This window comes from Cydia pomonella, chromosome 3 (assembly GCF_033807575.1).
Source record: "Cydia pomonella isolate Wapato2018A chromosome 3, ilCydPomo1, whole genome shotgun sequence".
Lineage (NCBI taxonomy): Eukaryota > Metazoa > Arthropoda > Insecta > Lepidoptera > Tortricidae > Cydia > Cydia pomonella.
Genome location: NC_084705.1, coordinates 16,648,452 through 16,674,244, shown reverse-complemented (window position 1 = coordinate 16,674,244; position 25,793 = coordinate 16,648,452). Strand labels below are relative to the sequence as shown.

At 37.0% G+C, this 25,793-nt stretch overlaps 2 protein-coding genes across 6 annotated transcripts in view; both read right to left on the bottom strand.

Annotated features, from left to right (window-relative positions):
* Nucleotides 1–25,793, bottom strand: part of LOC133516187 (peripheral plasma membrane protein CASK) — a 381,125-nt gene that overhangs the window by 249,642 nt on the left and 105,690 nt on the right. The window lies entirely within an intron of this gene.
* On the bottom strand, nt 136–845 carry LOC133516199 (amyloid-beta precursor protein-like). The gene is made up of 2 exons (XM_061848997.1): nt 678–845; nt 136–499 (listed from the first exon to the last, which is right to left on the bottom strand). Exons 1-2 carry the CDS (start codon nt 751–753, stop codon nt 276–278), a joined length of 300 nt encoding a protein of 99 aa, XP_061704981.1. The 5' UTR covers nt 754–845; the 3' UTR covers nt 136–275.

Genomic DNA, 25,793 nt, shown 5'->3' with positions numbered 1-25,793 from the left:
CCTGGTTTACATGCATGGCAAGTCTCGGCAGGACGAAGGCGACGCAGCTATGCGGTGGAATGAGATAGCAATTTCGGTTGCTCCAAGTGTGAGACTTGTCGAGGCTTACCACGCCTGTAAATCGGGCTTTACACGTCCATTAATTAAATTTACTCGTATTAAGAAAAAAACGTTTTTTTACTAAACAAGTTTTTAGTAGTGTAAGAGTTTAGTGGGAAAATAAACGCCGTATAGCAGCAAGTTTCCGATTGTAAGTACTTATGTCTATTTAAATGCTACAATGGTTTAGTGCCTTCACAATACGCTCGACACTCGGCTTTAGACTCGAATCTGTTTTCGTTGCCCCCACATCCCGAGTAGTACATCGGCATACATTTTCTAGTGACAATATCGAAGAACCAAGAATTCAACATAAGACCACAAGGTCCTTTCGAAGGCGCTTGATAGCAGAAGTATGGTATATTTCTTAGGTTAGAAGGGAATGGACCGTCCACATTACCTGAAAATGGAATACAATTTAATTGAAGAGTTTGTGGAAGTGTAACCATCGTCGGAGCCCTATTGCTTATGTTACGCTGTCCGTCTGTCTGTCTGGATGTGTCATTCAGCTGGCTCTATTTCATTTTGTTACTAAAGCATGATAAAAAACAAATTAAGTAACGAGTTTGGGTACTCACGCCCGTCTTTAACATAATCATGTCTAGCATGAGCTAAACCTGCTGCCAATAAAATGAACAAGTAAAACAGAGACATTGCAGCCAAATCGTTGTTTGGTCAATACTGTCGGTAAATTGCATTAAATCAATCATACACATAACTCGCATTCACTAGTTTTATGACTCGACGATATCAAATCTAAGTAATTTCGTTTAGAAAGGCATAACTGGTTGATTACTACCACAGCGCAGTGGAATTAATTATTTTGTCGTTAATTATTAACGTAGAACAGGTAACATACTACGAACGTAAACAAATGTCTATATGTTATGTCTTACACTTAATATTGCTCAATGTTTCGTAGTTGTTTGATTGATTTTTGTGACAAAAACGTAAATATGTGTATACGTATTTCAAATTTCAAAAAATGTAATTTAATAATGTAGGTACACCATAAAGTAAGGAGTTTGCTTGCTATACATTTCGGCTAAATTATCTACGGTTTTGTTCAATGTGTCTTACTTCAATTTTCAGCATTAAAATATAACTTAAATAAATCATATATTTATATTTAGGCTAAGCATTGTATACTCGTATTTTCTTTTATTTAGCATTGCAGAACGGCGCTTTTAAAATAGAAAGTAGATTATACTCCGACCCGCAGAGGCGTGTTAAAAACGTCTATGAAATGACTACGAAATGAAATGACAGTTTGAAACTAATAGCTTATTCGACAGGCAAAATTGTTGCCATATAACATATAATGGTACGGGAGCCCAAAGGGGATTTCTGTAGTCACTCGAGCGTCTCAGAACGCATAATTTGTTTCGAACTTGTAACCGACAGATTCAGAAAATGCGTACAAATAATTGTCAATGTCAATAAAGTATTACCATAATTAAGTACCTATAGCAAACACAGGTAACATCCATTTTATTATCCTGTCTTTTTGCCACCATAGAAGTAGATACTAAACTTATTTGAGAAAACGTGTTCCTTTTTATTTTATTTATACAGTATTGATAAAACCAACAGCCTGAGAAAATCGCTAATTGGTCCCTAAAACTGCTCTACAAGATAACGTGTTCAGCAATTAATCAATAACTCGGGAACAATGGGAACCAGAGGCGTTGCCATAGAAACTGAACAATCAAATAATATATAAATGACAGTGAATTCTGATTTTATTTTGTTGTTGGGCCGGAGTTCTTGTGTGTTTTGAAAAACAAGAAATATATTTCAATTTTAGGTGCAAATAGGGACGAAAATTAATGAAGAGATTTTTAAAGCAAAGAAATGTTACTTCAATCAAGTAAAGTGCTGATGGTTAAGAATCATTCGTCGGCTTGAGAATAATCAACTCAGTGGGTATAAAATCGAATTAAAGTTACGGCTACAGTCGTCTAACTTAAATTGCGATTACTTGGGCGTCATTAACACGCAAGGGTAACACACTGACGTTAATAGCGACTTTAAGGAGCTTGTTCTTGTTCTTGTTGTTATTAGATCGCTTTGTCAGTGGTATATTCAAGGGAATTATAAAAACAATATGTGTTTTTATTCTATATTATTGAAAATATTTCTATAGATGCTTAAGAAATAGAAGATTTATTTTATTTTCAATCCAGCAAAACAAAGTACACTTAACGTTACGTTATGTTAACAAAGGGCGTTTAATAAAGGCTTCATGAGCGTACGGGACAAGATGTACGCAGGTAATGACAGAGTACTTTACTGTATTGAAGGTTATTTTATATTTTTTCATAGTTTTATATAATCATCACCCTTTTCTGTATTTGTCAAAGCAGTTACTTACATTTGACACTGACATATCTAATCCATATCGTATCTTTAGGAAATTGTATCCTAAAGTTCGAATCGGCCCGATAGGTTCAAAGTAAGGTAAAATTGGGGTTGGACAATTGAAACTTCAGTTCACGAACACTAAAAAAAAAGCGGCCAAGTGCGAGTGGGGCTCGCGCATGAAGGGTTCCGTACCATTTATGACGTATTAAAAAAAAATCTACTTACTAGATCTTCCTCAACATTTTACCACTTTGGAGACACACATTTTACCACTTTGGAAGTGTCTCTCGCGCAAAGTATTCAGTTTAGAAAAAAATGATATTAGAAACCTCAATATCATTATTGAAGACCTATCCGTAGATACCCCACACGTATGGGTTTGACGAAAAAAAAAAAAATTTTATTTTATGACTTATTAAAAAAACTACTTACTAGATCTCGTTCAAACCAATTTTCGGTGAAAGTTTGCATGGTAATGTATATCATATATTTTTTTTAGATTTTTCATTCTGTTATTTTAGAAGTTACGGGGGGGGGGGGGGGGGGGGGGGACACATTTTACCACGTTGGAAGTGTCTCTCGCGCAAACTATTCATTTTAGAAAAAAATGATATAAGAAACCTCAATATCATTTTTGAAGACCTATCCATAGATACCCCACACGTATGGGTTTGATGAAAAAAGATTTTTTGAGTTTCAGTTCTAAGTATGGAGAACCCCAAAATTTATTGTTTTTTTTTTTTCTATTTTTGTGTGAACATCTTAATACGGTTCATAGAATACATCCACTTACTAAGTTTGAACAGTATAGCTCTTATAGTTCGGAAAAAAGTGGCTGTGACATAATCGGACAGACAGACGGACATGACGAATCTATAAGGATTCCGTTTTTTGCCATTTGGCTACGGAACCCTAAAAATGAAGTTGAATTGTGTTGTAATTTGTACATTATTTGTGGCTTTCAGAAAATGCTTCATATGCATATAAGAACCCTTCTCTGATGGAAAGCCACATTCGAAGTTCTATTTTGGATCTAACGCATAACTTAGTCAATTTGTGTAATAATGTCCTATAATATTTGTTTTTTTTTTTTACTTTTTGCTGTACTTTACATGTATGGTTAAGACCTACATACAAACCTACAGTAGTGTGCAATAGAAAAGCAGTTAATTTATACTAGAGTAAGCTGCGACAACATTTCATAAACCAGAAAAACCACTATTGACACTGACAGATCATATCCATAACAAATACAGAATAAATTCATAACCTGTTATTACAATCAGAATACGCCTCAAATATATGTTGGCGGTCGCAAAAGGAGTATTTGCTTATCACGCCATACATGATGCATACGCATGTGTCTAATTGTTGTGAAACCAAACAGCGGCAAGTATTATACATATGAACACACACTAAATGTGAAAAATAACGGAAAAAAATGAATATATAGTTAAGGACTTCTGAAACAATATCTGAGTAAACATTAAACTAATTTTTACGGTTTACACTCACGTGTTTTTAGTAAGTCCGGCGACATGTTTCGGAGAGACTAGGTATCCTTTCTCAAGCACTAACAGTGACTAAAAACACGATTATATACTCATATAAACCGTAAAAATTAGTTTGATGTGAGCTGAGGGCGAGCCCATTTCGTGGTAAACAATATCAATATGTTTTAGTCTTATTTTTTTGTAATATTAGGTTCCATTTTTATCACTTGTCACTATGGCCGTCACTTTCGCGCTTACATACTTGTTAGAACGTGACATGCATGGTGACAAATGATAAAGAGCCGACCATATTAGCCCTACTGTATGTAATTTAAGTTTTACCAGGAAATAAATGGTTTATGATTATGTTAGTATGTCTCACGACAGTTTAAATTCGAATATCTGAGTATATTATACCTCTGTTGTTTTCCAGCTATTGGTGAAAAATTGAATTCATTTAAGATGAAAGGAGGAAGTTACGTGACCGCTTCTCCGTACAGCTTTAAAAATTGGTATTCCAATTTTTCTTTCGCTCCTAACCTCTCATAATAATCAAATATCGAAAAAAGTTAAACAGCTATGGTTAATATACAATAGACAATACATTTTAGTAATCTTTTTCATAATCATAATGTCGATATCCAGGGATGATAAAGGGGACTACGTTTATAATGAAAAGCGGTCGTCCACTACGTTTTATAATACTATTATCAAAACTTTGTATGAAACCGTAAAGCTTTAAAGTGCAGGACCGACTTTTAAGATAAATAGGTATAGTCCAATAAATTAAAAATACTCGTAATGCTGTTTTGTGACCGCTGTGGAACCCTCAGCCCGTTTTACGACATACAATACAATACAAATATTCTTTATTGCTCACTAATATTTAAAGACTATAATGTCATACAAATTAAACACATAACTTAGACTATGGTAGACAACGGGCAGGCGGGGGCGTTTTACGACATACCTAATATTAATTCAGAAGAAGATAAACGTAAGTAACAAAATAGGACCAAATTGTATTAATTTAATAAATATGAAGAAATATAAGTATTACATGTTTTCGTTTTTGTTAATGGTGTGTAGTGTCGGCTATTTAAACTCAAGAAATCATCAGTAATTCAGCGTTTCCTGGTTAAATAACGCTATTCAAATTAAGGTAAGTACGATTTCAGAATCGCAAGTCCAACCGTGACCCGTATACAACTTTAAGTAGATGTTACTAAGCCACAAATATACATATGTTACTTTTGACAGGGGTTAGCATATAAAACTTAATAACGCACTAACGATCCCTACCCTTTCTTGCGCCGTTCCCACATTCCCGGAACGCCAAATTTATCTTTTGTTTGTAATTAGGTACATAGCCTTTCATAAGTTTAGTCCCAAGTGTTTTGCCTCATATAATACCCAAAAAACTATTAAATAATCAATAAATACATAGTTTAATAAGCTTCGCTTTTAATAATCAGATTACTATATACATAAGCAAATATGAACCAGATTAGATTATATAAATCGATAGATTGCGAAATTGTGCAACTCTTTGTAAATTACAGGATAGTCGTCAGACGTGAACACTATCTGAGAACGCAACAAATGATGTCAAAAAGGTTGCACAAGTAATTGCGGTAAGATATATTAATATAGTGGCCAGGAAAATAGATAAAATAGAAATATGTATATAATAGATGATATAATGAGTTAAAGGGTCAACAACGAGCATGTATCACCACTGGAGTTGGAGGCGTCCATAGGCCGCGGTGACTGCTTACCATCAGGTGTGCCGTTTGCTTGTTTGCCACCGACGTGGTATATAAAAAATACGAATACAAGTCCAGCAATCCATTCTCACCGAGAGGCGTAATAGTTCCCAAGTTATTTCTTCAAAATTTACAGATGAAAATTTGAAGAAATCACTTGTCAGCCGTCCAAACAATGTATAAAACACATCATAAGTGGGCCCCGCGGTACAGGCTTGCCTAGTGCGGGGACCCCCAATACCCCTAAATGTATTGTATTTAAAGATTAGCCTAATATTACTATAGCCAACTCTTTATTAAATTAACACTTGTTTACAAAATGTTGTCTTTGTAATTTATGCTTATCGTGTAATAAAGTTTTTTAATGTTTTTTAATGTAAAAATGTTAGGTAACTTCAACAGATAACAAAATAGATATTACTTATGTCATGATTCATGAATATATTTAATTTGTAGAATTGATTGTTTATACTTGAATGATATTATATTTATTGATGAGAACACACATAGCAATACACATTATTATTATATGAAAATACTTAACTAAAAGCTAAACCCAAGTACTTTATGTCTTTTTACACTACATTGATTAGGTAGTACAGTCAGCATCAAAAGTAGCGGATGAAACTGTTGTAGAAATTAGGTATTTGTAAAAATAGAGTTAAAAGAGATGTTTATGACATGAGTGTTTTTATTCGAAGTAGAGGTAACTAAGCAAATCAAAAATATATCAAAAATAGAAAATAGAACTAGAAAACTAAATATTTGTCAGCACAAAAGAGGTTACATACTGCAACAGCCGCCCTTAATCGAAGTTGTGCCTGACAAACACAAAATAAAAGAAAAACTTAAGTTTCTAATCCTAAGTTAAGTATACACCGTTTATGTACTATAGGTCCTAGTGGCTTCGTAAGTACATCGGCAGGCATATCACTACTTTTGATATACTCTAATTTAACAACATTATTTGACACTTTTTCCCTAATAAAGTGAAACCTGATGTCTATATGCTTCGTCCTGTTGTGGTGTACAGGATTTCGAACGAGGTTGATGGCACTCTGACTGTCAGAAGCTAAGTTAACTATATGCAATTTACCTGTTATCTCATAGATAAACCGACGTAAGTAGCATGCTTCCTTCGGGGCAGACGCTAGTGCCATGTATTCCGATTCGGCTGATGATAAGGCCACTGTAGGCTGCTTCTTGGACTCCCAGGATACTGGACCTCCACTTGAAGGTGTATCCGGTGTACGACCTTCTGTTAATCGGACAATTTGCCCAGTCCGCATCACAAAAGCCTTTTAAAGGTTCTCCACTCTTCCTGTAAACCAAGGAATAGTTTAAAGTACCCTTCAGGTACTGCAGAACCCTTTTGGCAGCATTCCAGTGTTCCTTAGTAAAACACGTATTAAACTGACTACTAAATAGCTTGTAGAGTAAGCGATGTCGGGTCGTGAGTTTACCGTCAGATACATGAGACACCCTAATAAGTTCTGATACGGATAAGACTCACCTACTTGACCATCAGTTCTTCTTTCCATATTCTTTTTAACTAAAGGAGTATCCACAGTCTTACAATCCTTCATGTTAAACTTTTCCAATATTGAGAGAATATAATTTCGCTGGTTTACTTTAATACACTCGGAATTACATTCGATTTGCAATCCTAAATAACATTTTAATATTCCGAGATCTTTTAGTGAAAAAAATTTCGACAAATCGTTTTTGACAGTGCCAAACGTTGAATCTGATTTAAAGAATACTATAATGTCATCGACAAAGATACCCAATATCACGAGTTCCTTACCAAAAAGTTACGCAAGGCTCGGAAGGAGTTCCTATAATAATAATAATAATAATAATTCTTTATTTCAAGTTTAAAAACTCATACAATACAATTAAATAAATAAAACAATAACATAAAATTAAACATAAATTTAAGCACATGCTATAGACAGATCCTTTGTTATATACATTTATATATTATTTACCATTTTCGTCCAGGTGCACGGCTGTCCAGTGCTTTAGGATCTTATTGCTCGGGTTGACAGTAAACAGCGCCAGAATATCATTTTGCTGCGAATTTTGCCATACGTTTGCCCAGACCGAAGCTATGCGTGACCGCATGATTGCATAAAAATCAGGTACTCCCGCATCAGCAAACATGGTCTTAGCACTGCAGTAGCGAGGTTGTTTCATGAGTATTCTGAACGCATCGTTATACTGAACCCTGAGCGCGTTATATGAGCGTTTGGTGTAGTTACACCATAGTGAGCATGTATAAAAGCACTGGCAGAATGCCCTAAATAGAGTAGTTTTTACGTCCGTGGTGCACTTGGAGAATCTTCGCGACAGCATGTTACAGCGGACCGCGAGCGCACGGCGCTCTCGCTCCATGTCCATGTCGTCGCGAAGGTTCTCCGTTAGAAAATGGCCTAAGTACTTGAAAGATGTTACGACCCGAACCGGCGAACCATTCAAATAAACTGGCGGAACTACCTCCGGACCCTTGCCGTATCGGAAAACAAGCATTTCTGTTTTTAAAATATTATATTTTAGATAATGCTGTTTCGAGAATGTTTCGCAAATAGTAAGCAATTGTTGGATACCCTGGCTTGAGGGGCTGAGAAGCACCATATCATCGGCATAGCTCAGGTTGTTAACGCATATATTAGCAACATGGCAACCCGTCCTGGTACCTCTCAGCTCCTCAATCAGACCATTGACGTAGAGGCAAAATAGGTCCGGAGAAGTTATGCCCCCTTGACGTACACCACACTCTAGCCTATAATCGTACGAGAGGGTGTCGCCCCATTTCACGTTGTTTGTTTGGTTTTCGTACCAATACCTTAGGACATTGACCGTGTCTACCGGCACGTTTGATTCCAAGAGCTTAGTCCACAGTAGTTTGTAATTTACTAGGTCGAAGGCACGGCTCAAATCTAGAAAACATGCATACACAGATGTATGTTTACTGATATAATAGTTAACTATTGTTTTGAGACTAAGTATCGCGGACTCGGTCGATAGGCCGGTACGAAAACCAAACTGCGCGTCATTCAACCTTATGTTTTTCGTCAGTTCGGGCTGCAACAACCTCTCAAACACTTTACCAATAATTGTGCCCAGGGATATTGGCCTATAGTTTTTTAGGTCAGACAGATCACCGCTTTTATTTTTGACTATAGGGACAACTATAGTTTTCATTAATGCTTCAGGTAGGTAGCTAAACTGGATACATAGATTAAATAAAATAGCCAGTACTCTCGGCATCTCATCGCTAGCATATAGTATGTGCTCCACGCTTAACCCGTCATGTCCCGGAGACTTGCCCCTCTTCATACGTTTTACAACATCCGCGACATCCTTTGGAGTAAACTGACTCATCTCGCTTGGAACAGGGGAGTTCCCCTGGACAGGGCGGGGGGGAGCGGGCGCATTGCCGACGTCGGCTGGCGGGTCTACTTTGAAATGATGCGCAAACTGGTTGGCTATTTCTTTAGGGTCAATGATTTTATTTATACTTAAAGGTAGTTTTGATCTATAATCTAAAGCTTTGGTATTTTTCCAAAATTTTGAAAAATTGTTATATTTTCTATTTAAAGCTAAAATATTCATTTTAATTGATTCTTCATTATCCTGGCACCATTTTAATTTATATTTGAAAACTTTCCTACTTTCTACCATATATAACCTATTTTTAAAAGCGTTTCGTTTAACTTTTTGTTCCATGCTCGCGGTGCCTGTTCAAGGCCGTGAAGGGATTTAATAATCTGAAAACAAACTGATACGATATTTTAACGTATTTATTTTTATTGTAGCTTTAGTGTTTTTTCCCATCAGCAACGGAACAAGTAAAAAGCTGTAAGTCTTACAGTCGAGTTGAGATTGAATGTAGCTACGAGTGTAACCAAGGCAGCTTATTCTGTAGAAAGGGATATCTCTGGGAGCAGTTATCCAACTAATTGGTCATATAAAAAATAAAATAAAAAAAAAACCTTTGTTTCTTACAGAGTTAAATTTACAGTAATATTATATTTAGTTACAAAAAGTAGTATTGTTAGTTGGTAAGTATCGTGAAAAAAGTGTGTTAGTAATTTTTAAGGTAACTAATAATTATTATAAAAAATATTATGATAGCGTTATGATTTGTTTCTTTTTGCTGTGAGTTATTCAGCAAGAACCCCTCTGCAGGTAAAGGCCTCCTCCAAGGTGAACCAATCGTCTCTGGATTTTGCAGTTTTCATCCATTTTGGACCCGCTGTATGCTTGATTTCGTCCTCCCACCGATTTCGGGGTCTCCTTTGCTTTCTTTTGCCTGGTGGTCCCCTCCATGCGGTCGCAATTTTTGTCATATATATAGGTACCTTATCTTTAAGGAATAAAATATGGTACCTTATTAGTTAACTAACAACATGTTATGGTGACGGTATCAATATGACATATTTTTATTTTTTGTATATTATTTAGTAACTAGGACGACTTTACCATCGGACGGTAACATTATTATTATCACAAACACGATAATTGTCAACTACATGCAAGTAGGTAGAGTCTTTTGATTTATTTTAAATTATTAGAATAACTAATTAATAACTAAAAATCTATATCTAAAGAATATAGTGCAAAAGATTCTGGTAGCATTTCCTCGCTGATTTGCAACGCCTATTCGTTGAGCGAGGAAGCTGCCACCTCTTTTGTCCCCAGTAACATCAACCAGCCGTTTGACCAAATCCGTAAACAAGCTCAGAGTTCCCGGGGGTCTCGATACCGAAAGTAACAAGTTGTAATTGGTGTTAAGACCCCCCAGATGTAGTGTAGGGACGCCTGCCGGAAACAGGCGGGTTGTCGACCGCATGTTGCGTTCATTCAGCCCATAAAAAGAGAGACCCCCATATATCCGCCTTTTGAGCGCTTCGGCAGTCTTGGCAGCCGCACCCGCTTTCTTTGTAGTACCGTGAAGGTGAGACGGTGCCAGTGTGTCCACACAGGTAGCGCCCCACACCAACACTCGTCCCATCCTCCACGGTATCAGCGACATACCATCAGGTATCTTGCTATCGTTCCGGCATTGGCACGTTAACGATGAAAAGAGACCTGCGGAAAATGACATTGAGCGCGGCGTGACGTGACAATCGCCCCGCGCTTCGCTGGCAAGATAGACCATGACGCCCCCGCTGGTCCACGTCACTCCCAGAGTGGCATTTATGCGGTGCACAGATTGAAACCCCCAGGCGCAGCCCAACTGCCACACGGAGGGTGTTTCCATCTACATAAGTGCCAGTATCTAGCGAGGGATATGGCGTTGCGGTAGAGTTCTAATTCAAAAATAAAATAAAGCGTTCATTGCTGATACAATACATTGCTGATGTGTGTGTGCGAGAAATTCTTGTAAAATATAAACAATAGGTATAGCCACAAAAATTACCAACTTCACGATGTTTTTCCTATTCTTCGACTGTAATGGTTGAATTAAGATTTCGTATAAAGGTCCCTTTTTAGTTTTTCGTAAATAACTCGTAAACGGTAACCTAATACACATGACAGTCATTTTAGTACAGTTGTCCATCTTAAATTTAATGACAATACTTTTATGAAACAAGAGTAATTTTTACAAGTCGACATATTTGTCGGTAATTCTTGACATGAGATAGGAACCGTATCAGATTTGAGTTACAATTGTAGTGTTTTCGTTGTTAGCAACCCCCGTTATCTATGTTGCAGTTCATTGAAAATAAAGGGTGGCAAAACTTCGTACCCTAAATTCGCTTTTAGGGTACAAATAAAAATCGCTTTAAATCTCTTAAATTTTCCTTAACTAGCATTGAATCATAATTGACAAATATGTCAACTTGTAACAATGATTCTTGTTTCACCAAATCATTGTCATAACATGAAAGATAGACAATTTTAACAAAATGCCATATTATAAGCACTTCTATACAAAAACAGTTTACGAAATTGTTACTTGTTACGTGTCAATTAACAATTGTCACTCGTCATATGTCGGCATGTTATAGGGGCCAGGGGAAATTATTTAGTCATGCAGAAATCTTTATAGGGCTGTATCTCATAAACCGTGCGTCGTAGCGCAAAAATAATTACATTTTCGTTCCCCTTTAAAATACCTATTAGATAATAATAATAAAAAACACAAAAAAACTGATTATCAGTTTAAAGTATTATTTTTGTTGATTCGTAGGAAAAATATTGTATACAATAGTGATATAATCAAGCTTTTCCTTCTCGTGGCTCATAACCCTTAACATGGCACTCAACTGATTGTATTAAATACTATTTTAGATTTAATACGATGTAATAAGTAAGTATAGTTGTAATAACCCGATCGAAGAAAAAGAGGAATGTTTATGGTTTTTAAGTTAAGGCAAAAAAAGAAATAAAGCGAGAATAAATAATTAAGAATACCGCGAAGATGCTTTGCAAAGGAACCCGTTACCGGTTAGCTTCGCGAATCGATCCCGTCCATTATGTGTATTACGGACGAAGACACCATCTATCAAGACCAGCTGCAGTACTGTGACGGGTTATTACTGTTATTAGCATTATTTATCTTAATAACAACATATCATATAAATTGTTATGGCAAACCTGATGACATTCGTAATATTCAGAAAGACATAACATTTTAAGAAAATATACATTTATAAATTAGGGTAATAACATTGTTAAACTGCAGCAATTTAGTCATAAATAATTTAGTAACAAATGAAAAAAACAACATTTTCCAATAATTATCTTACTTATAACAATAATATTCAAAATAGCTATCATTGAAAATGTTGTCCCCATTCGTTGGAGCTGTTCCTTCCTCTATAATCAAAGCAGATGCCGCAACCGCGTGACTTGGCGCCGAAAATCGATCACGGCTACGTGTCCCACGTTGCTACTCCGTCGTCTTGCGTGACCACTGAAGCGTTTGATATTTCAAGCAGTATAGGAGATCCAGAAATGGAAAATCAGGGAAGTAACCAACCATGTTTCTCCAATTCAGGGTCATCTATTCTGCCGCATCTACGTCCCTTTGAAAAACATTGAAAAACAGTTTCAGGGATAGGAAAGAAATCTAACCTGTGAATGAGCTGCACAATATTCGGGCGTGGGTTGCCTGAATGGGCTGTGTACGGGGCACGACGTTGAGGCATGCGAAGTGTGCGCCGCGTGAGTGTGTTGCGGCAGATGGTGCGCGTGTGCGTGCTGGTGCGCGTGCGGGTGATGGGCGTGGGGCGGGTGGCGGTGAGCAAGCCGCGCGGGCTGTGGCGCGTGACGCGCACATAGGTGTGTGGCGCTGCCATGGTGCTCAGCAAGCGACAGCGTCGAGCAAGATGGCCGCCAATAGCCGCCTTCCTCCATGTCAGCCCCGAGACCAGGCCCAGGGGGGCATCGCGCCGCGCCACAACACGCGCAGCGCCTGGGGCACGTCAGCGCATGACGCCGCGCCTCGTGCGGGCACCAGTCGTCGCGCTCGCGGCCCGACACCCTTTCCGCTCGATGCGACCGCTTCCGCTAGCGTCTCCGCCGCGCGGATAAACGCCAGCCGCGCATCCTCTCATCCGAATCGCTTACACAAATACACTTTGCGTTTTATTTAGCTGTTTGCCTTTTGTTTAAAATTATAACAACGCTTAGTTTTGGTAACACTGCAACTATTAAAAATGTCAATAGCTAGTTCTTTTCGCAAATTTTATAGATCCATAACACTGCCAAAAACACTCGTAAGACTTCATCACTTAACTATAAAATTATAATGAGCGACCTTTTCAAAAACCATCAATAACGACACGGCACGTTGAAATGAACCAAATAAACAATATACATTTTTAATTTCACCAGCAGCCCATGTACGTATTCTGTTAATATTGCTGTACTTTGAAATAATACTGGTAAGATTCTAAATAGGAAACTTTCACAATAGAGTTAAGTTTTCTACTCAGGTAGTAACCGCGAGACCAGTTGAACAAATAACAATTGCACTGACTTGGTCTTGTAGCAGCGATTGGTTTTCGATTTTAGACTATTTGACTTCTAGTTCAACACAAAGGTTACATAGCAAGTTATGAGAATCGGGAGGTCTATTCACAAATTAGCAATTGACGTATTTGTCGTAACGCAAGACGTATGTGTAAAGTGTGAAAGTTTTGACGGTGGTAGATTTTTCAATTGAATTTGTATTGATTGATTTTGTCCGTTGTTGTTGAATGCAGACTAATTTGCTACAAGATAAATATGCGTGTTGTACTTTTTTAGCTTTAGAAAAACAGCACAGAACAAAGTAGCAGACATTATGAAAGAAGGTTTGATATTTGTAAAGTTTCTCGTGTCACTGTTAACTACTCATTTGAATTTCGCATCTCTAACATTGATAGATGTAACAAATTTGTTATTTTGTAGTTGTTTTTCAATTGTTCATACCACCGAAAGAGACCATATAATCAAATCTCTTATTTTAAGATTCGTTCATGAGTTGGCATGAACATTCAAGTAAGTAGCATAATATATCTGTGTCTGAACATAATTATAGATCTTGATTCAAAAAATTATGATGCCAAGAAAATAGAGCGAACAGAAGTTTTCAAATAAATATTATTTTAAAAGTTTAAATGTTTACCTATTTAAAAAAAATTAAAGCATACCCATTTTCCCTATACGCGTTTGCAAAATTTTATAGACGAGGAGATATGTTTATTGTCATTTGTATAGCGTTAAGTGGGCTAATTAACTTAAGTTATTCTTTCAATCCTGATGTGTAAAATATTAAATAAAAATACAAGTCAATATTTTTATATCAAGAAATGGTGTAATTTACTTAATAAAATGACTTTTTTCTAGGTAGTAAAAAGGTATAGTTACATCCGTGAAATCTTAGGTTACGATTTTTATGAGGTTCTGTTTTTTTGAGAAGCAGACAAGCTGATCCTGTACAGTAGTAAACAATGCTACAGTATCGTCCGCATACAAAATTATATGTCCATCTTGGACTAGTTTGTCTGCCAAGTCGTTTATATAATTAGACGATTAGACAGCTAAGAACGGATACTCCAATAATTCAGACAGAATGACGGAATCACTATACTCGTAGCAAGCAAAATTTAAAAATTCGAAACAGGCAAGGAAATAGAAGTAGAAAAAACCATTCATACAGTCACTTTGAAAATATCGATACGAAAAATATGCCAAAAATATGTATATACTACCTTATTATATTGGCAATAAAGTCGTGTATACATATTTTTGGCACTTTTTTCGTATCGATATTTTCAGACGTGACCGTACATAAGCCAGAGTCAATAAATAAGGGTCTCACGTAGGTACGTGGACAGAGAGAGATATTGGAATAATAGGGTCTACGAAGTTATGGCAGTCCCAGCGGCACTTGTCTAGTCTGTGGCAAGCCGCAGTTTCGGGTCTTAGCGGTTAGGCCTGGGATATTCAAATCTACGCATAAATACACAATAGACATATGTATGTAGGTAGAATTGAATTGATATCGTGTGGCTCATATATGTCCCTCAATCATTATTCATTACAAATGTATGGGCAGGACTAAACGGCAGCGGGTAAAACTGTCCACTATGTTCCGAAATCATAAGTTTTGTACCAATACGCATCCACTGCCAGCGAGAGCTATGCGCTACGCTCGATTACGTGGTTTATCCACTTTGTAGTGAAAATTGCTTACGAACAGAGAAGCAGAGGTTAGGCGTGATGACGCCTAACAGCCTTAATGATAAATTGAAATGTGACATTTTATTAATCTTAAGTTTGGTACTGAGACGGTAGACATTTGTTATTTTTTAGAATTCCGTATCAGAATGGTACCCAAACAACGTACGTACGTATGTAAAATATATGTATGGTGTGACTTCACAATATATCGTGATAAACGTTATACTTACCTTATATATTTTTGGATTTATTTATGGTATGAAATATGTATATGTCACTGGATTACATAGAAAAATGTAGTTAAAATTTCGCTCTTCCCAGGTACGTGACTGCTTCTTCTGATAGGATCTTAAAATCGTCTACATGGCCTGTGTATCTGGTAAGGGGGTACTCCAGAATGATGTGGTTGATGGTCTGGTCCCAGGTGCCCGCAGTTACAGGCAGGAGAGAAGCTCCAGCCCCATTTGTACCAGTGGTAGCCGCTGTTTTTCATTACTCGGGGATGGAACTCCGGAACCTCGTCATTGCAAAGCGAGCATATTCCAAATGAGCCACGAATGGCTGTAAGTTGCCAACTCCTGTTCTTAGGCGGTTAAGAGCGGACCACACCCGGCGGGGTTCCTTGAAGCCTGCTGGGGGTACTCGCAGGGGTAGAGCAGAGAAGGGGTTTGCTTGGTCTCTGAGGGTTTCCCATTTTGCAGTCCATGCCTCCTTCAGGGTACGGGTGGCCAGGGAGTTTCCCATTCGTAATGCATGGGGGTTTCGGGATTTCATACGTTTTCTTCCGAAGCACTCGAGGTCTTGGTGAATAGGTAGATCAGGACTAAGTGGGCTTTTACTAGTTCGCATTTGAGGCATTTTTCTCTTCGCAGTTGCGCAGGGGTTATGTTGTTAAGAGCGGGGAGCCAGTGGATGGGTGTTGGCTTAAGGCATCCCGTTATAATACGGAGAGTCTGGTTAAGCTGCATGTCGACGGCTGAGGTATGAACACTATTTATCCAGACTGGAGCGCAGTACTCGGCCGTCGAGTAAACCAGAGCCAGCGCTGTGGTTCGGAGACATGAGGCAGAGGCTCCCCAAGTTGTTCCTGTTAATTTTTGCACTAGACTATTCCTGATCTGCAGTTTAGCTGATACTTTTTGTAGGTAACAGTTGTAAGTAAGAATTCTGTCTAGACTTCTAGAGTAACTCCAAGGTACTTGGTGTGTGGGTTATGTTTAAGTATTATCATTAAACTTGACGGTCAGTGTTCTTTCTGCAAGCTTTCTGAAAGCAGCAGACTTCCGTCTTACTTAGGTTAGGGCAGAGGCGCCACTGGGTGAAAAAGTCATCGAGGGCTTCCAGGTCTCTTTGTTGAATTGGTTTGGTGGAATCCGTTTTGTAGTATTGAGTGATCAGAGCCAGGTCGTCGGTATATCCGTATTTACGTGACACAGTATCGGGAAGATGCATGACCTAGATATTAAACAGGAGAGGGGCTAGGACAGAACCCTGCGGCAGCCCGTTGTTTAGTGTTCAGACGCTGCTGTATGGCTAAGATGGTCGGCTCTTTATCATATGTCAACCTGCCTTTCACGTTCTAACAGGTATGTAAGTGCGAAAGTGACGCATGACATGACAGGTGATTAAAATGCGACCATGATACCGCTGCTGGTTTTGTCACCCCAGAAAACCTGTATCGGCCTATTAGTAAGAGTGTTTTTTTTTACTTTTTTTAGTATTTATTAAGCAACTGATGTTATATATAAATGAAACTGTGAAACATGTTTCAAATGTTTGACCTAGATTTTTCTATGTATTTTCAGAAAACGTATGTCAGGCTAATCTGACACAAACCTGAGACAAGTTAATGTGTTTCACAGTTAGCTGTAAAACACTTTAATTTGTCTATAAAACTAGCATCTTATTATGAGATATAGATATGCTGCATTATAGGTACGTAACATGGTTGTTTTTCTGCACTAAGGCCTGTCGTTTAACCTAGTTGTGCTAAGCAAAGACAATCTGATATCTGGATTTGAGAATATCCTTTGCAGAATAAACAATAGAAGAGACATTCTTCTACATTAACCTACATAGGTAATTAAATAGGCTAATTCTAGGTACTAGACTTTAAACGCTGCCTGAATTTTGTAATTGAACGGCTACACAACTCAATTCAATCAAATCATTAATATTCTACCGAATTTGTTCAAAATCGTAACGAGAACTGCGCCGAACATTAATTTTCAAAGCCACTGCAGGCATACAATATTCAAGTCGTGCACTCGCAAAGCATTCACTAACGGGTAAGTACGTTTTTAATTAGTAAAAGGAAATATCAAAGGCTTGCAGAAGACGCCTTAAATATGAATGATCTCGTGCGATTTCAAGCATTGCTGTTTCAGTAAAAAGTAGAAATTATTTTTTCCTTCACATCTTTATGCACTTATTGATTGTCATTTTCATTTTCCCCATACTTACTCGTAGACTTGTGTCGGTGTTTGCGACGTTTAGGAAACGTTCGCAGCAACATTAAGTGAGTTAAGAGCAGCAGTTAGAGCAGTTCAGCAGTTAAATTTGACTACTGCGCTTATTTGTTAAATTACAAATACAGGGCATATAATGAGAAAATAGTGGTTCTTTTTCCCATCTCCTGTTTCTTATCATAGATAAAACCACTTTCCTTACATTTTAAAATAAATAATGAAAATATATATATATATTGCTTAACTACTAAGGACTAATACCTACCCCTACTCGTAATAATTGGATTGCACTGAAATGTCTAGGTGCATTAGTAAATTTGTACCTAATGCGAAAATGAGTATGATTTCAAAATTATACAATACCATATACGCCAAATTGTATATAGGAATTTAATTTATAAGCTATTATATTGATTTCCTAGTAGGCCAGTGTTAACAATACCTATAGGTACTTAAGATGCGGCAAAATGAAATTTGCGGACTCTGTATAACCTAATAATCAAATACACGCGCATATGTCGCAATTTTAGTTCCAGAAATTAGAAGATTATATTTACGAGAAAACAGCCGTTAAACTGCCTTGATATAGTAGTAAAACAACACCATAGGCTAAGGTGACTGCTTACCATCAGGCGGGCCGTATGCTTGTTTGCCACCGTCGTGGCAAAAAAAAAAAAAAAAAACAATATTCATATAGCTTGACCTGACACGTCTGACTAAGAGCTCATATCTTTTGTATCACAACGTTTCAGCCAAGGTTGTAGCACCGGAGGGTTAGATAAAAGCCCTTGCGTAAGGTGTAATAGAAGATGTTGGGCGGTTTGGTAAGTTTGTAAATAGCTGGTGTAAACGTGATTTTTCGTGACATATTCTATATATTTTTTAACTATTTTGTAAAAGAAGTTGAACGCAATAAATTTCCTAAAAGTTATCTAATCTTCCGCCGTAATATGTATCTGAATAAGTTTGCAAGGAATCAGAGCCAGAATGCGAAACAAATAAGGTACCTATAAACTGACTGCAGTCTAAAATTGGGTCAGTGGGTCATCAGCCTTTGTCATACAATGAGATATCTCTGCGGAGCTCATCGGGTTTTGCATCCGCATCGAATTCCCTAAACTTATTGGTAAGAAAAACTTTCCAACTGGCCGTGTTTATGAATGTGAAGGTTTTTCTCTCGAGCATATTTTCCGCAAAGGCCATGACATTACTTTATTAATTTTAGGCGCGAGCCCTTTTTGCAATCTGGGTCGGTGAAAAATATCGCCGGCGGCACAGCTGTACACGATAATGAAAATAAATCAGCGAAGCGCCGCGTGCCTCTGCATCGTAAAACCTTGATACGTGCTCCCGCCGCTCGCGAAGTCAGGCAAAACCGCAGTCACTGTGCTCTCTTGAAGGGTTAAGTCAACAAGCTCTAATGGAAACATAATACGCCGCTGAGGATGAGAGAAATCTGTTTCTGGGTCACGAAACAGTAAACAAAGCTGGAGGGTTTTATTTATCCCTTATACCTTTCCAAAGGAAATAACTACATGCTTGATATATTGACGGGTAGAAACTTCGGATCACTGGAAAGCGCTTCTAAAGGAATATTTTGAAAAACCATTGCTTAAAAATTTAAACTAAAATTTTAAAACGTTTTGAAGCACAAAGAACTTTTGTCGTCTGATATAAATGAATCAAATTAACCGAACAGAAATTGTTTGGTATTCATACTTAAAATATGAACTCAACGTACTGACAAATACCTGTTGGATTATTTTCTATGTAACAGTTTTATGCGGGTAAGCAAGGTTGGGTATTAAAGTGGAAAAATAAAACATTTTCATCTCTCCTAATCGGAAAGTTCACCTTTCATAGGCGGATAGCCGGGTGGAAAATTGCATTTCCCACCCTAGGGTGGGAAGTATTTTTTTTATTTGTAGATCGAGCAACGGCTAACAGCCATATATGCTATATTATTCAGTTAAAAGCTCTCAAATTAGCTCGCTTTTTCGCTTATTTTCATACCAAGTATTATCGAAATTAAATGTCAATTGCATTGCATTATTAATAAATTACACTACTTGTATTTACAATAATATTGAAATATATGAAATAATAATAAATTCTTTATTTCGAAGCAAGTAGCTCCATAGGTGTTAGTGTACAAATTCGAAATTAGAATAATTAAAAACTATGTTAGTACTTAGACTAAGATAGATTAAAATTAAAACTACGAACATATTAAATATAAGTATAAGTATAGCTAAATATATGTATATATATATATACATACACATATCTTTAGCTAATCAATAAAATTAACAGCTACACTCTTTACTTGCCCTATCCAGTAAGCAAGAATCGGGCAATCAAACTTGACATAAATATTGTAATAAACATAAAATGTTAATAAATCAATATAAATCACGACGAATGTTTAAAATATTATATAACATTCATTCATTCAGTGTAAGGCGCGTATACATTAAGGCCGTTTCAGACACATTCCAATTTAAGATCGGATTGTCTATGGTTTTAGACTTTTTCCGATCAAAATGTAAATGGTGCCAATTTCAGTCATAACTCATAACCTACATTTCTTGTTTGTGTGTTGACTTTCCTCATAGTTGAAATGAAAAGTAGAATGTTTAAGTCGGGTAAAAGTAACCATCCCACCCTTGGTTAACTAACTTGGTTCTACTATTTTATGTTCATTCCTGTATCGTCAAACAATGATCTATACTTTCAGAGGTTTTTATGCAAAATTGCAACATTCTAAATAGACATCTTAGGTAGCGCATTGAGTTGGAAATTTTCGATAAGTGGAACAATACTGAAATATAAATTGTAATTAGTTTATCATGTAAGCATTGTTATCTTAATATCGAAACTACAAATTGTTAATTGTAAAAAAATAGGCTAGGCGAAAAAAGTGTAAAAATTTTCTGTCACGAGAAAGAGGGCCCTTTTGTTTAATTTCTTCCTCAAGACCTACCTAATTTACCTAGTCTAATTTCACCGACTTACGTATGTTCTACCAGTGGCGCAGTTCGCAAACAGCCGCTTAGAAACCGGTGATAACGGCAATGATCCAGGTTCGATCCCGGACGTGTATGTAGATTTTACTTTTTGTATTATTATTTTTTTGCCCTTGAATATCATATTTTTGATTGACTAAGCGAGTGTGCAGCCGAGCTAAGCGTATCAGTTTCAGCTTGTAGAAAAATGTTTTCTTATGTTTAAATGTTTTCCCTTTTTTATGAAACAGGAGGCAAACGAGCAGACGGACCTGATGGTAAGCGATCCCTGCCTGTAAGTCGTATTTATGAACTGATTTGTGACACGTTTCAATGATTATTATTTTGTCGATTAAGTTTTTTTTTTGTATTTGATAATCAATAATATACTACGTTTATAAATAATTATATACTTCGTTCCAACCGAGTGTTCCACGACACTCACATTTTTTTTTTCGTTCTATCTTATTGGATATATTGATGATAAAACCATTGCTCGCGCGAGATGCATGTGAGTTGTATCATATCAATTTTAAATAAAGTCAAGATTTTAAAATTTGAATAACTACCACTCTCAGTATTAGCACAACAATAAATACTAAAATATCTGACGACAAATACTTTATTCTTGCTAAAAATTAATCTCTACTAAGCAAATCGATAGAAGTCTGCGTCCAACTCAAAATTGAATTGAGAAAGTTCAATATTTTGGTCTTTCTTATTTCAGTTAAAACACTGTCAATTACCTGAGATTTAGTCATTATTTTCAGTTCGGACAGACAGTAAACAAATAAAAAAAAAGCGGCCAAGTGCGAGTCGGACTCGCCCATGAAGGGTTCCTTTATGACGTATTAAAAAAACTACTTACTAGATCTCGTTCAACATTTTACCACTTTGGACACACATTTTACCACTTTGGTAGTGTCTCTCGCGCAAACTATTCAGTTTAGAAAAAAATGATATTAGAAACCTAAATATTATTTTTGAAGACCTATCCATAGATACCACACACGTATGGCTTTGACGAAAAAAAAAATTTTTTTTAATTTGTACGTATTAAAAAAACTACTCATTAGATCTCGTTCAAACCAATTTTCGGTAAAAGTTTGCATCGTAATGTATATCATATATTTTTTTTAGATTTTTCATTCTGTTATTTTAGAAGTTACAGGGGGGGGGGAAGACACTTTTTTTCACTTTGGAAGGTTCTCTCGCGCAAACTATTCAGTTTAGAAAAAAATGATATTAGAAACCTTCATATCATTTTTGAAGACCTATCCATAGATACCCCACATGTATGGGTATGATGAAAAAATCTCGTTCAAACCAATTTTCGGTGGAAGTTTGCATGGTAATGTATATCATATATTTTTTTTAGATTTTTCATTCTGTTATTTTAGAAGTTACAGGGGGGGGGGACACATTTTTTCACTTTGGAAGTGTCTCTCGTGCAAACTATTCAGTTTAGAAAAAAATGATATTAGCAACCTAAATATCATTTTTGAAGACCTATCCATAGATACCCCACACGTATGGGTTTGATGAAAAAAAAAAATATTTTTTATTTTATGACGTATTAAAAAAAACTACCTACTAGATCTCGTTCAAACCAATTTTCGGTGGAAGTTTGCATGACAATGTATATTATATATTTTTTTTAGTTTTTTCATTCTGTTATTTTAGAAGTTACGGGGGGGGGGGGGGACACACACACACACATTTTACCACTTTGGAAGTGTCTCTCGCGCAAACTATTCATTTTAGAAAAAATGATATTAGAAACCTCAATATCATTTTTGAAGACCTATCCATAGATACCCCACACGTATGGGTTTGATGAAAAAAGTTTTTTTGAGTTTCAGTTCTAAGTATGGGGAACCCCCAAAATTTATTGTTTTTTTTCTATTTTTGTGTGAAAATCTTAATGCGGTTCATAGAATACATCCACTTACTAAGTTTGAACAGTACAGCTCTTATAGTTTCGGAAAAAAGTGGCTGTGACAGAATCGGACAGACAGACGGACATGACGAATCTATAAGGGTTCCGTTTTTTGCCATTTGGCTACGGAACCCTAAAAATGGTGAGTGATTTAGATTTCCGGGTCCTCAAAAATTACTTTCAATTTTTTTAGTATCTAAGCTAGTAAAAACACAAGGTCACAGTACCGACCCATAATGGCAGTATACGTAAGTGCATATGAACAAATGACAACTCGGGCACCCCAATATGGGTCAGGGTCATGCATGCTAGGTATACGACAGTACTTTCCTATTCAGCCGGCAAACCATTAGAAACGAATATTCGAAGATAAAAGAATGAATGTTGTAATTATTATCATTATTGACCTACCTCATATATATAACTTAATAAAAAGATACTCTATAGATATAACACTTATATGGTTTAGTTTGTATAGCTTGCTTTAGTTGTCTTGCCTTGGGATACACTCGTATAAATCAAAGCATCCGCATCCTTGAAATATGGGACTTTATGACCCTAATCAAATTCGAGAGCGAGGGACAATTCTTTATTTTGGTTTGAATGAAATGCGAAGTAAAAGTATTTATATTTAGCGGCCAATCCCGAGATCACAAACTAAGCTAATTTAATCCGACAAACGGGCGGGCTTTCTCAAACTGAATCCTTTTCAATTTCTCGAACGCTTATCGCTGCGGCTAGGCACTTAGTTGCGGGTAACTGGCCTTGATCGAGACTGCAATGTAGAATGTGGGGTTTTCAGGAATAATTTAAAAATAATATAAAGCGGTGTTTGTGTAAGCACCAAATCACTTTCATAATAATTATGTTTTTCCTAATTCGGGGACAAATATTTTTAAATATATGCTAAAGATTCCGTTTTAAGAAGTTCTTGATTTGATTCGATTTGCAAATTATACATAGACCTCCATACGATTACGTACTTACGTAGTGCCTTTTTGTGGAATAAAAGCTTAAATGTAACATGTTGCTATATGTCAGAATACTGAAGGTGAAAATAAAGGAAATCCAAATTTAACAATTTGATTTCGGGTAGGTATTTGTTAACGAAATTAATCAAGTAAAGGCGTAATGCATAAAACCTGCATGCCTATCAAGTTGGAACATTTAACGGGCGTAGTTTGTAATGAAAACCTAATTATTTCCAAATAGGTGCGTTTTATGGCGATATTCAAACAGTTACCTAGTATAGACCTGCCCAAATTATATTGATAAAGAACGACGACCTCTAAGGGTCAAGATGAAGATTATTACTCGGGAACGTATAACGTTTATGAAAAATGTATGGTTGATAACTACATTTGAGACTCTAAATTCGCCGTAAAAAAAAGTAAAGCGATTACCTGTTTTTAATCAAGGCTAGGGAGGCCCCTAGCCTAATATACTAAATCCACTTCATTGTTTGTTATGGAATTATCAAAAATCTCGTAAGAGCCACCTGTATGTATTCACCTATGTAAATCAACATGTTTGTTGGGAAATAATTGATAATATTAATGTTCAACTGGTCTAAATTAGAAATTAAACCAAGTTCAAGAGAATGCTCAGTAAAATACCCCGGGGGGTTATGCGGATTACGATCTTTCACAGGGAGACCAGTGTTGATTCCACTCGATCTAGACTAGCTTGTCAAAAGAGAGTTCCAAATGTTAGGAGCTTGCCAACTGGCAGAATTATCTATAGCAGTGGTGCGGAATAAATTTTGGCTTGGATTTGGCACGCAGATATATACCTAACATAGCTGCATCGAAAACTGTCATAACAATATTTTAATAAACCAATCAATAAGTAGGTCTAGGGCGCTAATCTTACGAAATATTGAGAATAATCGATCGTTTAAAGTTTCTCAATAACTAGCAAGGGAATGGGAAGTTCCAATAAGCCAACCGTAACAAGTTGTTATAAAGTGATCATAAGGACCACGTGATTGCGGCGCGACAGGCGAACACGAGCTACCCTGCTAGCTAGACGCGGCGACCTCCAAACAACTCAGGTGACTTAACGATACGCCGAAAACGCACATCTCAACGCCCCCGACACATTTGTAATTGCCCTCAAATGGCGCAAAAACGATGCAGACTCACTGATACCTTTCAAGTTGCACTAATTGATGTTATCGAAAAGGTCGCTGATTTGATCAGTTTTTATCACACGACTGATTACTTACGATAACAAAGAAGTTTCCACAGGTTAATTGTCACTATTTGGTTAGTTAAACGTGTTTGGAGCGGTCGTGGCGTGGGGGTTTGCGCTCGTCGCGACGTCAACTGGCAGTCGACCGAGGGCGGGCGCGACGGAGGCTGCGCGGACCCGGCGCCCCCGCCTTCATTCACCCACTCGCCGCCAGGCAGGCCTAGCCCGAACAGCCGGACTTCTACGCCATGTGCTAACGAATAAATTGCTATTGAACTTGACTATATAAAATAAGTACCAAAGATGCTCCTCATGCTTAAGGTCTTAGTAGAATTATAATGGTTACTGGTGAGAGTAGCATCTTGCACATTTTTAACCTACCTAGTTGGTTACTAAATTCTGGTACTGCAATAATCTTTATCTCCATAAAATATACGAACGAAAGTTGAATAGACTATATATTACAATGAAGTACACAAAATCAGGAATTACATATGACAATATCATTCAAAATGGCCTCCTCTGGCCTTGACACAGGCCCTCAAACGACGAGGCCAGTCATCAAGAGCGGCACGCACGATTGTCATGTCTAATTCCGTCACTGTCTTAACTATGGCCCGCTTGAGGGAGTCAAGATTTGTGTGGGGTTTAGCACAGGCTTTCTCCTCAATAACCTGCCATATGGCATAATCCAGGGGGTTAAGGTCCGGGCTGGAGGACAGCCAGTCTTCGTGGCCAATAAAGTCAATTTTGTTCCTTCGAAACCAGGCTTGAGTTATTTT

Excerpts from the sequence above, each read along its gene's own strand:
- LOC133516199 (XM_061848997.1), bottom strand. The coding sequence starts at position 753 with ATGTCTCTGTTTTACTTGTTCATTTTATTGGCAGCAGGTTTAGCTCAT. Across the intron at positions 500-677 it reads TGATTATGTTAAAGACGGGC|GTAATGTGGACGGTCCATTC; the intron begins GTGAGTACCCAA and ends TTCCATTTTCAG.